The 18,003-nt window shown below is 37.1% G+C and overlaps 1 protein-coding gene across 4 annotated transcripts; it reads right to left on the minus strand.

The window, feature by feature from the left end:
* Nucleotides 1-1,058: 1,058 nt before the first annotated feature.
* On the minus strand, nt 1,059-9,816 carry LOC131028460 (TMV resistance protein N). Of its 4 annotated transcripts, none has more exons than XM_057958716.2 (8): nt 9,260-9,815; nt 8,413-9,173; nt 8,195-8,307; nt 7,920-8,087; nt 3,336-3,725; nt 1,841-3,220; nt 1,657-1,728; nt 1,059-1,563 (listed from the first exon to the last, which is right to left on the minus strand). In XM_057958716.2, exons 1-8 carry the CDS (start codon nt 9,721-9,723, stop codon nt 1,195-1,197), a joined length of 3,717 nt encoding a protein of 1,238 aa, XP_057814699.2. In that variant the 5' UTR covers nt 9,724-9,815; the 3' UTR covers nt 1,059-1,194. The 4 variants fall into 4 exon arrangements, with proteins under 4 accessions (XP_057814699.2, XP_057814701.2, XP_057814700.2 ...); XM_057958718.2 differs by having other exon boundaries at nt 8,195-9,173; nt 9,260-9,410; nt 9,586-9,724; XM_057958717.2 differs by having other exon boundaries at nt 1,657-1,703; nt 8,195-9,173; nt 9,260-9,816.
* Between the last annotated feature and the right edge of the window lie 8,187 nt (nt 9,817-18,003).

Raw genomic sequence — 18,003 nt, forward strand, 5'->3', positions numbered from 1 at the left:
TATATATACCACTAAGTTCCATGCAAATATGTTTTATTTAATTTAGAAGGGTTTAACGCAAACCTACTTATACCTCACCTTGCTTGGTCAATATTAGGCCTTATATTGACCATGACATGCATGAGACTTCAAATAAAACTATCATACAAAATATTCTATGCCTCTTCAATTTCATCATCTATTTTAGGACACTATTCCATTAAGAGTCTAGTGCCAACTACTAAATTAATCTAAAGCATCTTATAATCTTACATGATAAAATACTACAAAATATTTCTAACATAGCTTTTTTATTTTAACCACAATTTGTGTTGACTCAATCCTTGCATATTTCTATACCCAAATATGGTTTTTATCCCCTAAATATGTCATATCAAATGTATCACATAATCGATCATCGACAATTCCCTTGTTATTACAAATTGATGTCAACACAAATTGTGATTAAGTAAATTGATGTCAACAATTTTCTTAGCAATTCCCTTATCATTACCAATCAATAACATATAAGACAATGATTAGTAATTAGTCATCAATTAATTTAAAATAAACATAATTGATCAGCTTCACTTATAATAAAATCATGACTCGATGTGAAAGTATCAATTTGATAACACCATATAATTTTTTACTATGCCAAACCATACATAGATTACTTCAACCTCCAAACCAAGTGCCCCTACCTCTTCACCACAAAAGAATAAAGGCTATTTCATACATATTTCTTCGTTAATACCCACATGTATAAATACTATTTTTACATCAATTTTCTCTACCTATAAATTAAGTTCAATAGTGATTGATAAAAGGAATATTATAATGTTATTTTAGTCATAGATTAAAAGATGTCATTCAAAATGCAATCCCTTAACCTTGTACTAACCCTTAGCCGCTAAATAGGCCTTTTACCACTTCAACTTTCCATCTATTCTCATTTATTTTAAATTTCCATTACGATTAATGACTTTCCTTCAATCAAATAGGCCAACTAGAACCCTTTGTCACATTTATCCAAATCATTTACTTAATCTTTCATGATCTCTAATTACGAATAATGCTAATTTAAAGATAAACTTTCTTAATAGATCTAAGTTAATTCTCAATTTACAATAAAGAAAATACACAACTGTAATTAGAAGAGTTGTACTTTTGACTAGATTACAAACCTAATCTAATTTCATGCAACGGACTAACTCATATGTACCCCTCAAAGAAGAGATGTCTTATGAACTGCTTACAAACCTCTGAATTTTCGGCTTGCACCATCCATCCTTTTTTCATTTGTGCTTTCAACAAACTAAAATCTTGTGCCTTAACACTAGAGGATTTAAAATCTTTATACGCTTCTGAATCTTCTGTCCACATCAGTATATGTACTGGATAATTAGAGGCAGAAGATTGGGTAGTGTAAACATGGCCAAAGAATGTCACTTCAATGCTGGTTAACGGATCCGTTATAAGGTATAGAAAAATGGCACCTTTCGGCTTCTCATGAATCTGCAACGGATCCCTCTGTAAAATCCTCCGCACTTCAACACCTTCAAATCTGCGTGCAATTCTATCCTGCGTACATTTAAAAGAAACGCGTCAGTCAAGTTTCATCACGCAATGTTATTTTACAAAGATGCAAATGCAGGAGTAACAGTCTGATCCTACCATTTCATCAACGTCCTCCATTTTCGAAGTTGTTCCGGAAAGGACAGCTGTTGATATATTGCGAGCACAAGTCTGCACAATCAGTTAAGTGCCACACAACATAATTTGATTTTGTCATTTATGGCAAATAAAGCTTTTTGAGATATTTTTCTGGCTAAGATTATGAATAGTTTTGGTGGCTCACCATGATGTCAGTGCAACTGGGTCTGGGCAAACTATGGACTGATATCTGAAAATAAGACAACTTTTGCAACTGCTCCAGGCCCTCAATGCTCTGTATTTTCCAACACCTGTCGGCTTTAATTACTTCTATTGAGCTGAGACCTTCCACATTAAGTGTTTCTAGTTCAACACATCCACTTATATCAAGAACTTTAAGTCCTGCCAAAGTAGAGAAGCATGCCAGTGTTCGCAAAGAAAAACAGTTTATCAGGTTCAGGGTTATCAAACTGCCTGGTAACCTACCAATCTCTCTCAAATAGTCATTGCCGGACAGATCAACAATTTCAAGCTTGGGAAAAAGACTTTCGGCTTCAGGAATATCTATCCCTAAAATGTGGCTGTTTCTTATAATCAGATTTGTCAAACAACTTGAGCGATTGTGATCGATGCTTCGAGTGGCCCGAGAACTACCCGCTGGCGTACTTCCTGAATCTACACCTATCACTAAGTTATTGAAATACAATGGACACCTTTGAACATCAAAACTTTTCACATTCGTCCATGCAATTCTTTCTGGTAATGCTCCAATTTCACAATTATATATTCTAAACCTTTCCAAATGCACCAACTTTTCAATAGAGTTGTCAATAAAGAGTAGATTTGTGCATCCAAACAAGGTCAAGTCTGTTAAACTACTCAAAGTATATAGAGAAGATGGTAACTCGGTCAAATCTGAGCTCCCTATATGTAGTTCTTCCAGATTTCCCAGCTGTTGTAGATCCTGAGTCAATTTCCTCAGTCCAGTACGGAGCGCATTTAGATACTTTAAGGACCTTTGAGCCTCCGTTCCCCTAGGCAATTCAATCAGCATAGAGCAACCTTCATAGTCGAGGTACTCAAGCGTGGAGATTTTTCCCAAACTTCGGAGAATGAGCTTCCTGCAATCTGTCAATGCTAAATATTGAAGTTGCAATAATTCTTGAGTAAAAGAATCTGGCAAGGCCTCCAAATCGCTGCAGCCAGAAAGATCTAAATGCCTGAGGTTTCTTACTTCCTCAAACTTAATTGGGAGTGTTTTCAGGCCTTGAATATATTGTAAAACTAGCTTAACCATATTCTTGAAATTCAGCTTTCCTAACCAGGCCTGAAACCACCGTCCAAATTTTATTAGAGGTTGCAATAAATCTGAAGTCTCTGAACTCCCAAAAAGATTTGGAGCTTGCAATGAATCTGAAGTCTCTGAGGGTAACCCTTGTTTTGGGAAACCAACTGTTGAAGGAAGTGAATATGAAGTCTTTAAGATTCTCTTGAAAGCAGGTGTTGGACGACCAGCTATCCATGGACTGTACATTTGATTGTCTCTTGTGCAAGTGACTGTCAACTCACGCAGTTGCGAAGGAGGCTGCGAATATTTACCAATTATGGTTCAATTGCTATGAATATTTACAACAACTACGAAATGGAAAAGCTCTGGTTCTAATTGCTACGAATTTTACAATTACAATTGATGTACATACCTCATGATCATCAAACATTTTGCAGAGATCTTGAGCGTCGACACCATGAACTTCCAACACTCTTAAATTTTTGAGCAAGAGAGTAGAAGGGATTGAACGAATTAAAGCGTACTTGTCACGCCAGCGAAACCATATCAAATCTCCGGAGACACTGTTAAATCGCTGAAGAAGAGTAGAATTTTGAAAGGCGAGAAGTTTTAATCCGCCTATATTTTGACTTTGCAAAAATAATGGCAACTGATCCTCATCACTAAAGAAGGAGCGCTTGTTAGGACGTGGAGCTTGTGGTTCCCGTATAAGCGGGGATGGGGAGAATGGGTTCTCCAGCTTTGGGTACCATACCGCGTCATCTCTACGAATTCCTCGTACATCGAACTCATTGCCGATGAGCTTAAAAACGGTAAAACATAATTTATTAATTTATAGAAAAATATATGTTAAATACATTATTAAAAAATAAGTGCATTGTAATTTTAGCAAACATACTATCAAGCAATATTGTGATGAGAATAATTGAACCGCTTAAGGTTAAAAGGAATTCACTTCTAAAATAGAAAAATATATATAATATGTGGGGTTATAAAATAATTAAAATATAGTTTAAATTATTACTTAAATATTAAGTGAATATATATATTTAATAAATGAGATAGGATAGGTCTTAAGGATTAAGAAGTATGTACAAAAGGTAAATAAAGTTTTTATATATGATTTTTTATTATTTTAGAGATCATTTTGCATTAGTGAATTAGAAGATATGTCATTCACTATGATGATGTTCCTAGCATTGTGAAGCTATGTTTTTTCTACATCACAAAATCTTATAATATGTAAAAGCTTCACAATCCCATTTGCACCTATTTAATCTCAACCCTAATACTGTTAACAAAGAAAAGAATGGCCATACCAAGATTATGTAGGTTCAACACAATCCTACCTAAGTTTCATGCTAGTCATTGTGAAATGAGAATAAAAGTGAGAATGAGACAACAAACAAAAGCTATAACAAGCGAAATAATGAATGAATAAATTGATTGAAGTACATGGATATATAAAAAGCAAGTGAATTCAAATTTCCTATTTTTGGAGGAAAAAGTAAATGAATATATAGTAAATCGATGGCCTTGCTCTCTTCCCTGCCTCCCTCCATCTCTTTTCCATCTCCCTCTCTCTCTCCCCATCCCTATGTCTCTCCCTCCCTCCATCTATACCTCTCTTCACCTCTCCCTCCCTATCTCATTACCCACATCTCTCTCCCTTTATCTCTCTCACCTCTATCTCTCTCCCCAGTTCTCTCACCCCTCTTCCCCTAGGATCTAGGTCTCTAACCTTTAGATAGAGGGAGTCCAAGTGAGAAAGGGAAGGAGGGAGGGAAAGAGAGGGAGAGACCAGAGAGAGAGAGAGAGAGAGAGAGAGAGAGAGAGAGAGAGAGAGAGAGAGAGAGAGAGAGAGAGAGAGAGAGAGAGAGAGAGAGGAGGGAGATTGACAGGGAGAGAGGAAGAAAGGGAGTGAGATAACTAGAGAGGGAAGAGAGAGGGAGATAGAGATAAAGGGAAGTATCAATATAGGCAATACCCTCAACCCTATGTACCCTATAACATCAATCTTGTACCCTATACTCTAAATCCTATATCATGTACCCTATTCCCTAAACTCTCTACAAGGGAGGGAGAGATGACAACCAAGTGAGGAGAAAGGAGAGAGAAAAGAAGAGAAAGAAGAGAAAGATAGAGTGGGCTAAGGAGGGAGGGAGGGTAAGGTAGAAAGGAAGAGGGGCAATAAAGAGAAGTTCATAGAGAGAAAAATATGGGCAAGGAGGAAAGGAGAGAGGTTGAGAGAGAGAGAGAAAAACTAGAGAGGGGAGATCTATATAAGTGAGAGAAGTAGAGTTTGAGGAGAGGGGGGTAAGAGATGTAGGGGGGAATATATAAATGAGAGATAGAGGGGGAGAGAGAGGTGGGTGATGAGATAGGGAGGGAGAGGTGGTGAGGTAAAGAGGGAGATAGGGAGAGACCAAGAGATGGGGAGAGAAAGCATGAGAGAGAGAGGTAGTGATTGAGAGAATGGAGAGAGAGGGAGATAGAGGAGAAGAGAAAGGGAGGTAGGGACAAAGATGGGGCTAAGGAAGCTAGGTAAGGTAAGGAGCGAGAGAAGGTGGGAGAGGCCTAGAAAGGGGAGATAGAGGTGAGAAAGATGAGAGGGAGAGAAAGGCGAGAGAGAGAAAAGAGGGAGATAGATAGGTCTAGAGTTTGGTGAAGGTAAAGAGAGTCAGATAGAAAGAGTGAGAAAATCCCGATAGGGGCATGTTGATTATTTAAATTTGACTAAGTCTGAAAAATTTATATGATCTTCTAAAACCTAGAATTTTTATTATAGCTCCTAGAGATCTGAAACCACTCTAAAAAATTCTACCAATATATATATGAGATGCAACTTAAAGTATAAGAAAGGATTATATTCAATATGTCATAATCATTTCTTATACTTAAATGTTCGTTTGCATGTATATATTCTTCTCCAGGGATTGGGTCTAACTTGTGTCCAAACTAGAAAAATTTTCAATTTTTCACATTTGGTGCACACCATATTTGACACTCGCCAAATGTAAAATGTGCATTTTTTAAAGTTGGTGTGCGCTATATTTGATGCATGCCAAATGTGTTGCTTTGGGAAACACCAAGCCTTTTGCTTGGATTTGCCTTGGGCATCCAACCCAAAGACTTGGACAACCATTTCAAGCCTAAGAAATTTTAAAAAAAAAAACATATAATTTTTTCTCACATTTTTGTTCATGCTCTCCATCAAGTTTGCATGTGTTTCAATATAAAAAAAAAAAACACTACAATAATGTTAAATATAAATTATTTTATATAAAATTCTTCATAAATTAAATATTTTGTGACAATTTATATTTTTCTTCAAACTTGAATGTAAGACATTTAAATAACAAAACTATCATAAAATTTTGATGTGACAAATAAAAGTCATTGTTTAATTCGAAGCCTGCTTGAGCCTATATTCATATGTGATCCCAAGATCACACAACCATCTTTATGATAAAGTCCATGAGATAGCCAACACGAAGAAGTAGGTCAAAGACACAATGATCAATTGTGGCTGTATTGCAATAAGGGTTACCCATGTGATTGAAGAACGTACAGCCAACATGCACTAAACCTACACGGCTGTATGCACATATAACACAAACAATCTTTATAATGTCGGGATCTGTTCAGAAGGCTTCAATAATTCAAATATTCTGAGAGCATCCTTGGTGAAGTCCATTTTATGGATATCTCACAAACATTGAATTCCAAGAGACCACATTTATTGTGCCTTGTTAATGCTTCGTACATGTCTACCAGGGCGATTCTAACGATAATATCTCACAAAAATCCCCCTTTTGTTGAGCTTTGATGGATGTCTGTACCCTGTTCTTAAGCTATCATAGGCAGGAAGTATGCTGCTAATCTTTTTGTTTCAAAGATTTTATAGCCTTGCCACAAATCCATTTTGTGCATATCCTGCAATCATGGCATTCAATGAGACCACATTAATTGGAGGCATTTTGTCAAACAGTTACGGATCCCCGTTTACGCTTCCACATTTTGCATACATGTCTACCAGGGTAGTTGCAACTATAGCATCTGACAAAATTCCTCTGTCCTTTATAACTTGACGAATTCCTTACCCTGTTCCAAAGCTCCCGTTTTCGCACAGGCAGAGAAGCTACTGGCAGAAGTTGCGGAGTCTGGTTTTACATCTGCCAATTCCTGAAGTCTTTTCAGGAAATCCTTTCTGCGGATATCCACGAATCATGGCATTTCATGTGACCACATTTCTTTGAGGCATTTCGAGTACACTTAATTGAATTTTTAATACGTTAAAGTATTGAATAATGATGGTTTCACTTATTCCATTATGAGACCAGCTAAGACTTTTTTCACCTTGTAATTCCAATTACTGATATGAGTGCAAGTTTGCACCCTTTAAAATGCTAATTTACATGCAACTTTAAGATGTTAATTCATAAATTTGCAGAGCAATTACAGTTCTCAATTGTTATTTTAATAGCCCCTACATAAGGAATCTGAACCTCAAGGGTTTGTGTGTATCTATGAAAAAATAAAACTATGAATACAAGGAATTGCGCCCTAAACGATAGATTAGGATGAGTTAAGAATTGCTACTTTTGTCCTTTCGCAGATGCCATGGAAGTGGGGAATTATAGATGGTTAAGGAGCTCTGGAGAAATCCTTTAAAGGGTTCGTTATGTTTAACTTTTGTCACAAAAGCAGTGAAACGATCAAATTAGAAGACAATAGGGATGAAAATTGGAGTGGCATTCAATAGCTCTGTGGACTTTAGTAATCATCCTCATAGGCTTCTGCAAAGAGAATCAGCAGTTTTGACCCATTTGCTCAGGAGTTTGAAGGGGATTTTTTATATAAGTTTTCTGTCTTATTTAATTAGAGAGAATGTAAAATTTAGAACTCTGTCGTTGATAACATGCAACTGTATGGATTTATAATTAACCAACTTTAACTGATTTTGTTTTATGGTTAAAATATAAGGGAAACTTACATCAGATAGTCGTGGGGGGATCATTGTATCATTTCTGCCGGAAAGACGAAGGGGTGACTCCTTTCTGCCGATTTGTATTGCCAAGTCCCTCAGTAAATCGTGCATTCTTATTATCAAGCTTCCCTTTGCTCTTCTCCAAATTCCTATCCTCCAACTTTCGAATTTACCCTGAAAATAAGTTCATCAGCTAAATTATGGCAATAAACAGTTTCTGATTAATTTTTTAGAGCATGATAAAGATTTACGCTTATTTGAGGATTGTGGGTAATTCTTACCCTGAGAAGAATTATGTCTGCACTTTCAAACTCCACGAGGCATTTAAGACGGAGCCTCTGAAGGCATTGAGAGCCGCTACCATTCAGTCCATCCAAAACCCTCTCCACCAGATCTGCGTCTTCTCCAATTAAGAAATGGGCAATGTCTAAAAACGCCTCTCTCTCTATCATGTCAAGAGATTCATAGCTATTCTTTACTATCTGCTCTAATAACTTACTCGGCAGTCGTTCACGAAGGCTTTCCAATTGTCGCTTCCATTTCCTTGGATCACGTTCATTGTGGAGCTGCCCCGCTAAAACTTTCAAAGCCAAAGGAAACCCACTACACATTCCAACCAACTCTTCAATCATATCTTGCAAATCGTCTACTGGTTCAGAGTGCCCGAAAGCGTGCCAACAGAACAACTCTTGGGCATCTTCTGGATCTAATAATTTGACATTGTATATTTCTATATTACAACTGACCAGCAAAGTTGGGTCTCTAGATGTCACCAAAATCAGACTGCCATCTCCAACAACATCCTTCACAAATAACAGATTCTCTATTTGCTCTGTATTTTCTATATCATCAAAAACAATCAGAACACGTCTCAGCCGTCGTAGACGATCTCGAAGCACGCTCCTCCCTGTAAGCGTGTCCCGAAAATCCGATTTGTGATCACAGAGCAGATCCCCAAGCAGAGTTTGCTGCAGAGAGGGTAAATCGCGTTTGCTCACCTGAGACAAGAAACAACATCTGTGGAATTGGGAACGCTTGGAGTTGTAGAGATGAGTAACCAGAGTTGACTTGCCTGATCCACCAAGTCCTACAATACCCACAACCTTGATTCCACTTATTTCACTTTCATTCAAAACCTCCCTTTCGAAATGCTCTGCCGCTTGACGGAGTCCCACTGGGTATTTACCCACGTCCAGTTCTTCCCTTCTCACCTCTTTTAATATAATTTCCACAATTTCTTCCAAACGCTCTCCAAGGTCACTGAAATAATTCTACAACTTGTTATAAACCAGAATCTCATACAAATAACTGTACATCAAATATTTTCAGAACATGTAAATACTTACTCTTCCTCTGTGCTAATCACCACGCCAGAAACGCCAGAGACTTTATTGAGGGCGCTCATCCAGCTGTCCAGTTGTTGTATGGTAACCCTGCCCTTCCCTCTGTGTTCCTGAAAGGCTCTGGCATATGCTCCCTTGTCAACATGGCGAAGATCTGAAGGTTGGATGTCATAAAAAATGGGGATGATCTTACTAGAATTTGAATCGAAAATCCATAACAGCTCATTCAAACACCAAGCAGATTGTGCATATGTTTTCGAGAAAATAGCGATCTGAACAGAGGCACTACAAATGGCAGATTTAATTGCAGGTGTTAAGGAATCTCCTACTTGCAATTCCTGTTTGTCGAGAAACACCCTCAATCCATGCCCTTCCAGACGATGATAGATGAGACTAGCAAGAGTTTTCTTGACATCAGGTCCTCTGTGATTAATAAAAACATGATAAGGTGGAAACACTTCTTCCATACTCACACAGAGCAATGAATTACACAAAAATAAACGATCATCGTAGAGGAAACCAAAGACTTTAACTTCAATGCCGTAGAGGCGAAAGAAAGGGAGAATCGGAATTCCGTCTTTTACATTGTGGGTAGGCCCACGGATGCCCAGCAATGACGCACTACTACAAAAATAGTTGATCTATGGGGATCCAAAGCATGTAAAAAGTTGTGAGTGGGATCGTATTATAGGTTATGATATTTTTTTGTTCATTTATATGTGATGCGTATAACATACTTTCAATGGTCATTCTTAGTTATGTTTCTATTAGTTAGTTTTAAAAATGTCTTAACAAAATAAAATAAAAAATAGGAGGTGCACGTTGGGCATTAAGTTATATTTTTAATGATGAAAATAAAAATCTTTTTGTGCATGTTTAACATTTCATCTTTCAATCTTAATCATTTCTAAAAAACTTTAGTATTTTAGAAATTGGATTCACAAAGTTACAATTCTTGTTCTTATTGTATCTTCAAAATTTGAATACAAATTTCAAATTATATGTACAAGTTCAAGTTTAGTTGATTTCAAGAAAAAAGTGTCTATGTTTGTCTCTTAATTTCTATGCACTTAGTTGCCTATTATACTAGCTACTATGAATTGAATTGGTACACATTTATGCAATTAATTCCTATGTCATGGAATTTAAATGCATTCAACACACATTCATTCACATCAAGTATTAAGGTCCAAACCATTATAAGAACACTTTGTTTTGGAGAACTAAACGTAACTCATTTCTACCTAAAATTATCTAAACATATACACAACCAAAGTGTGTTGTGGGTAAGTGCACAAACATGGTGGTCAAAAAGGTGGTATAAGTGGACACTTTTTTTTTTCTTCTGAAATCAGTTGAACTTGAACTTGGAGGCAAAATTTGAAAGTCATTCACTCAAGATATGAAGATAATTAAAGAACAAATATTGTAGTACTCTGAATCTAGTTTCCAAACTACTAAAAATTTTCAAAATTGGATAAGATTAAGGGGGTCAAATCCTTCGCGCACGAAAAATTGACCTTGATTTTTTCTGAAAAACATAACATAGTGTCTGACATGCGCATCAAAAAAGTCATAGTTAGATTTAGTATTTTGACAAATCCTTTGGCAGAAAGATAGTTAAGAGTGAGCACTAGAAGATGTGTATTTTTTTGTAATTTTTTGTTGAGTATTTTTTTTTTATGATTTTTCCAATCGAGCACATCCTGAAAATTAGGTACCTGTTTGTGCACAAGCATAAGTTGCACTAAACAAATCAAAAATACAATTTTTTTTTAAATTGTAAAGAATCAAGTGCACTACAATAATATATAATTTTTTAAAAATTTGGATAAGTATATCAAAAGTTATTCAAAAAATGGTGCACCTATGTCTGTGAGAACTATGAAGACACTAGTAAAAGAAATTCAATAATAATATGTTATTGTTGTTCAAATTGAAAATAAATTATATGGTTAGAAATCTCAGAAGATGGGTGAAAATATGGTGGCAATTTTAGAAATACCCACTTTATGAAGTGTAAACCCAATGATGACAAAGTTGATAAAATAAAACACTTCAAAAATGAGAGAAATGGAGGGAATTCAAACTTCTAATCCGTAGCTTTTTCATCCAGGCCTATTTCCAAGCCTAAACAGTCAAAAGCATGTACGAGGTACTTATGGTTTAAAAAGCGTGTATGGGGTACTTATAGTGTAAGCAGCGCATACGCGCTACCTTTACTATAAACAACGTGTACGCGCTATTGTATAATATGATATTCTATGTATAATATGTGTATATACATATAATATATGTAATATATAATATGTGTATAATATGACATTGTATATATAATATGTTTATATACATATAATATATGTATATATATAATATATTAAACATATATATACACATGTAAGTGTATCGTCTCTCCCTCTCAAACGCATACAAGGTCTCTCTCTCTCTCTCTCTCTCTCTCGCTCTCTCTCTCTCTCTCCATACCCCATCCCTCTTTCTCTTTTTCTCTCCCTCAATACCCCACTGTAACTGTGTCTGCCCTTCTATAGAAGTAAGTGAATTTATTTCTTGTCTGCAACTTCCTCTTTGATTTTTATCATGTATCCTCTCCTAAAAAAATTGACTGATGGATTTTTGTGCGTATATTGAATAGGAGGAATAGGGTTTGAAATTGAACCATGGGTGTATTACTGTGACAAACAAGGAAACCTGTAGCAATATTCTTCTTGAATGTGTTTTTAATGAGCAGAGCAGGTGTGGAAAATAGTGTCAACAAAGCAATATGATGAGTCAAAGTACCTGCAATATGTTTTTCAGAAGAAAACAACATGTAGGAAGAGAAAGAGGGAGAGTAACACAGATGATGTCCTGTAGAATGATAGTGGTGGGTATGCGAGAGTTCCCATGTTGTTACACAACGCCTGTCACCTAAAGAAATTAAAGTTTGTTGTATGCATGGCAGTGGTAGTATATGATGATCATCACTTGTCAAACAACTTGGAATGGTACATACCCATGAAAGAAATCAAGTGTGTAATTCCTATAGTCACAATCGATATTAGTCTTATAACCTTGCAAATTTAATAGCATCATATGTTTTAGAACTTAGACAGTACTCTTAGGGTTAGGTCAAGCTCTTACACTTTCTTTTTAGTGAAGCCTCGTTGTTTGTTCACTCAGAGTCTCGTTGTATGATGTTCTATTCATAACTTTAAATTTAATATATCATTTTATTATCCCACCATATGACCCCTTAGGTGTCATTAGAGGTCGTATTGTTTCCTAAGAGGCCATATGGTATCTTGTGACCCCTTAAGACCCCTCCTCTTTCCCTCCCCCCTACTCTCCCCTCTCTCTCTCTCTCTACCTCTCTCCCTCTCCCTTCCTCCATACCCCTTCTTCTCTCCCACCCCCTCTTCTCTCTCTCTCTCTCTCTCTCTCTCTCTCTCTCTCTCTCTACCTTCCCTCCCCCATCTTCCCTCCCTCTCTCCCTCCCTCTACCTCTCCCTTCCCCCCTCTTCTCTCCCTCTCTCCCTCTCTCTCCCTCTCCCCTCTCCCTCTCCCTCCCTCCCTCCCTTCCCCCCTTTTCTCTCCCTCCCTCTCCCCTCTCCCTTCCTCCATACCCCTTCTTCTCTCCCACCCCCCTTCTCTCACTCTCTCCCTCCCTCTACCTCTCTCCCTCTCTCTACCTTCCCTCCCCCGTCTCTCTCTCTCTCTCCCTCTCCATCTCTCTCCATCTCTCTCTCTCTCTACCTCTCTTGTCCACCCCTCTTCTCTCTCTCTCTCTCTCCTCTCCCTCCCTCTCCCTCCCCCCTCTCTCTTCTCTCCCTCTCTCTCTCCTCTCCCTCCTCTATCTCTCTCTCTCCCCCTTCCTCTACCTCTCTCTCTCTCCCCCTCCCTCTACCTCTCACCCTCTCTCTCCCTTCCCCCTTTTTCTCTCCCTCTCCCTCTCTCTCCCTCTCCCTCCCTCTCCCTCCTTCCCTCTCTCCCTTCCTCCACACCCCTTCTCTCTCTCTCTCTCTCTCTCTCTCTCTCTCTCTCTCTCTCTCTCTCTCTCTCTCTCCATACCCCTTATTCTCTCCCACCCCCCTCTTCTCTCACTCTCTCCCTCCCTCTACCTCTCTCCCTCTCCTCTCCCTCTCCTCTCCCTCCCTCTTCTCTCTCTCTCTCTCTATCCCTCTACCTCTCACCTTCTCTCTCCCTTCCCCCCTCTTCTCTCCCTCTCTCCCTCTCTCTCCCTTCCCCCCCTCTTCTCTCCCTCTCTCTCCCTCTCCCTTCCTACATACCCCTTCTTCTCTCCCACCCTCTCTCTTTCTCTCTCTCCCCCCCCTCTCTCTCTCTCTCTCTCTCTCTCTCTCTCTCTCTCTCTCTCCCTCTCCTCTCTCTCCCTTCCCCCCCTCTTCTCTCCCTCTCTCCCTCTCCCTTCCTCCATACCCCTTCTTCTCTCCCACCCCCTCATCTCTCTCTCTCTCTCTCTCTCTCTCTCTCTACCTCTCTCAAGAGTGTGTATGAGGTACTGAAACTATTAGTTCCCTTCCCTGCCATAACTTTTTTAAGCCTTAGTAGCACGCACGCGGTACTTATTACTCATAAGCACGTACGGGGTACTATTCCCATTATTCGTTACCCTGCGATAACATTTTTAGGCTTAGTAGCGCGTATGCGCTACTTATCAGCCCAGAATGGGAAAAAAGAATAGTGTTGGGCTTGTCAACATTCTATGGTCTAACAACGCGTACGCGGTTATTAATGTAGTGCGTACGCGATTTATACACATAGTTTTAGTTGCCCAAGAGCCTCAATGACCTCAAAATAAGTTTTTGAGGTCATTGAAGGCCCCACTAGAACTGTGTCTGCACTTCTATCACTGTTGCATACATTAAAGTAAGTGATTTTTTTGTTTTTGCATGATTTCAAATGATTAAATTGTTGTTTTTATTATTTTTTTGTTTTTGCATGGTTTCAAATGATTGAATTGTGATTGTTTAATAGTTTGATTCCAAAAAATAGTGATAAGATGCATATTTATGGTTATTTATTTATTTTTTAATTTTTTTTTACATATATATGTAATATGATTCTATTTAGGTCAATCGATATCAACCATGGGAAAGAACAAGCGAGGAATGATGGAACAATGAGAGGCTCAAAAGGAAAGACAAAGGCAGCGTATGAAGAAATTACGTGACATAAGAACAGTGGGAGAAGAAGATATGTCATCCTCAACATCTCAATTTGATTTACCAAACGAATATAATGCACCTAATGCAATTGAAGAAGAAACATTTGATAATTTACCATTTGAACCTAATGCAATTGAAGAAGAAACATTTGATAATTTACCATTTGAACCTAATGCAATTGAAGAAGATACCGCATTGAATAATAAATTAAATGATGAACATATTACACCTTCTCTACTTGATAAATTGAATGTACATAATGCGCTAATGTTCACACCTCCTAGAATCATTCGTAGGAAACCAAAGTATCTAATTGACATTGATGAGAATATATTGAAGTCAATGCCCAATAAAATGAATGAACGAACTTGTAGGATAATGGTTAAAAGAATATGGCAAAACTATTTTAAAAACTTAAATCAAACCGCAAGATGTCAATTAATTGTTCAAATGATTAAAAATTTGAATTTTGGAGAGACAATGAAAATTCTAGGCCTAAGATCATCTGAAAGTAACAGTGAAAGAACTATTGTCAGAAATCTATTTGATGCATATTAATCTATTGGTTCAAAATCACGTAGTAAATATTCTAATGCTACTCGACGTGTCATTACATCAACCATAATGAGCAAGAAAATAAAAAAAGATCATTTGATAAGAAAAACAAGTAAGTCATTAAACGTTAGTAGAACAACATTAAGTAAAGCATTAAAGAGGTGAGAACAAATAGAGGAACCTAAAAATAATTCTCTTTGGGCATTCTCAGGTAGACTACCACACAAAGACAAGGTTGTTGTAGATGCACTAAAAACATTAATTGAAATTTTTTGGCATGACAACACAAGAGTATTGCCCAAGCAAAGAGATGTTGTTAGAAGACGAATTGGGTCTAAAAATTGTGAGCCACATGCGAAACACTATTTGGATATGACTCAAACTAAATTTTATGAAATATTCCTTCAAAAGCTTCCTCAAATAAAAATTTCTCAAAGATTTTTTGAAATGACAAAACCTTTTTATATTAAGACTAATCATGTATGCACCACGTGTTGTTGTAGGATGCATATTGAATTTTCCATGCATTATGATATTTTTCATCATATTTGTTCTACTTTGCACATTAACGATGTTTTGCAAGAATGTAATATACAAGCACCTCCTAAGTCGGCAAGAGAATTTATTTCAAGTGTGCTATGTAATAGACATGATGGTTGCATTTATTATAAGATGCCTTGTTTGGAAGGTTCTTGTGCTATATGTGATGGTTTGCAACGTTTACCAAGATGCATACATTTGGAGAGCACGCATGAAATTGGTACGAAACTAGTTTCTTTCGGAAAATACAAGACAGACACATATGGAGTTAAAGATGGAAAAGATTTGAAGAGATGTGAGCTAGTGAAAAATGATATATGTGTAGCTCAATTTATGAAAATGTTTCAAGAGAAACTAGTTTATGAGTACATAATGCATACACATAGAGCTCGATGGTTAGATGAGCAATTCAAGTTATGTAAGGACACATTTCCTCTTGGCACCATTGTCTCTATCATTAATTTCACTGAAAATTATACACTACAATCTCAAAATGAAGTGCAATCCATGTAATATCACTCTACACAAGTTTCTATTTTTGTACACATAGCATTCATGCATGCAGATGATAGCACAAAGGACGATAGAAAGGTTGTAAGAGAGTATCACTTCTACATAAGTGATGATCATACCCATTCATCAGAGTTTGTACAAGGATGCTTTAAAGTTTTCTATGATAGTTTAAGGGAAAGGAACATACGATACAACCGACACTTAATATGGTTAGATAATTGCACTGCACAATTCAAGAATGTAAGGATGTTTTATTGGTTGACAAGGATGCATGTGACAAGTGATGTACAACATTTTTGGAATTTCACTGAGGCTGGACATGGTAAGGGAGAGCATGATGGTGTAGGAGCATGTGTGAAAAGAGCCCTAGCCAGGGAAGAATTGAAGTACGTAGGTGGTGCTGAGTTGGTAGATGCAGAAACAATTGTGCGATGGTGTAAGTCTACGATGGGTCCAGGTAATCCAGGTACGTCATTGGTTCGTAGATATTTTTGGTTGATTACTGAATCTAATATTGAAAACTATCTAGATTGTTGTACAGTTGCAGGATCAAGTGGCATGCACTCATTTATGAGTTCAAATTCAAGTTCACTGGTAATTTATATGAGACAGATGGTATGTTTTTGCTCTTCATGCATGTATTGTTTGTGGGAAGAATGTAAATCAGAAGAGTGGGTTGATAAATGGTCTTGTAGATTGTTGGTTCCCATTTATTCATATCAAATTCCCAAAGCACTACAATTGAGCCAGATGGAGACATCAGTGGATTTTGACCATGTATCTGACCTAGTGGATTAAGGTGATTTTTTGAGTTAATTTTTTTGCAAGTATTCTTTTTGGTTCATTTTGTTGTACATCATACTTTATTTTTGGTATTAATTAACACTTTATAAAATGCAGGTCATGTGTATGTAGTTGTTGCAGAAGAGAACAATGAAGAAGGAACAGATTACTATTTGTGTCGTTGTGTTGAGCCTAAAAGAAAATTGACAACCACAGTCATTGACGAAGAGGGTATTGAGTACCCAATAGGGTTTGTTGTCGTGACAGGAACATGGCTTCAGAGATACCCTATCAAGAATTATGATGTTTGGTTGTTTGAGGACTTTGAAACACACAGACATATTCTTCATTTCTCTAACCTTGTTGTTGCAACAAATATTCATTTTATGAAGTATTGTGGTAGACCTCATAACAAGATTTTATGGAAAGTTCATGAATCTGACCACAAGGCAATACTTGACACAATACGGGTTAGAGCCAATCCTAAAGGCTTAGTTGATTGATTCTATGGTTCAGAGTAGAATGATTTTGAGAATTTTGTATAAATCATCGACGAATTGTTCTATATTCATTTTTTGTATATATAAATGCCCATGAGCTGATTTTTACATGTTTAGGGGCATAATTTTGTACATTTAAGTGGCAATGAGCTGATTTGTACATATGTACATGCCAAATTTTGTATATTAAAATGGCGATGAGCTGAATCACACATATTGTAATGCCAAATTTTGTATAAAAGCCCATGAGATGATCTATATATTAAAATGGCGATGAGCTGAATCGCACATATTGTAATGCCAAATTTTGTATAAAAGCCCATGAGATGATTTGTAAGACAATTTTTTGTATAATCAAATAGCCAAGAGCTGATTTGACCATATTTAGAGGCAAATTTTTGAATAATATGTGACAATGTTTTGTAACTATTTTGTGTGTCAATGTTTTGTGACTATGTTTTGCGTCGGTAAGGTATGACTCTCAAAGTTTTGGTGCTTTGGGATGCACGACAGGGGCATGCCTAGCATAAACCTGCCCACTTGAATGCACTCGCGACGTCGGTTTGTGCATACGACAAACAGAATCAATTCTAGCCAATCTTTCAACTTTTCCTTGCAAGCAACTGACGATTTTTGGAGCAGGCGAAAAAATGCTACTAATTGAAAATAGCTC

The sequence above is a fragment of the Cryptomeria japonica genome, chromosome 5 (genome assembly GCF_030272615.1).
Source record: "Cryptomeria japonica chromosome 5, Sugi_1.0, whole genome shotgun sequence".
Taxonomy (NCBI): domain Eukaryota; kingdom Viridiplantae; phylum Streptophyta; class Pinopsida; order Cupressales; family Cupressaceae; genus Cryptomeria; species Cryptomeria japonica.

What these genes read in the sequence shown, in the direction of transcription:
- LOC131028460 (XM_057958715.2), bottom strand. Translation starts at nt 9,723, where the DNA reads ATGGAAGAAGTGTTTCCACCTTATCATGTTTTTATTAATCACAGAGGA. An exon ending in AAATGTTTGATGATCATGAG is followed by an intron (nt 3,221 to 3,335) that starts GTATGTACATCA and finishes AAATATTCGCAG; the next exon opens with CCTCCTTCGCAACTGCGTGA. An exon ending in CCAGTTGCACTGACATCATG is followed by an intron (nt 1,729 to 1,840) that starts GTGAGCCACCAA and finishes CTGATTGTGCAG; the next exon opens with ACTTGTGCTCGCAATATATC.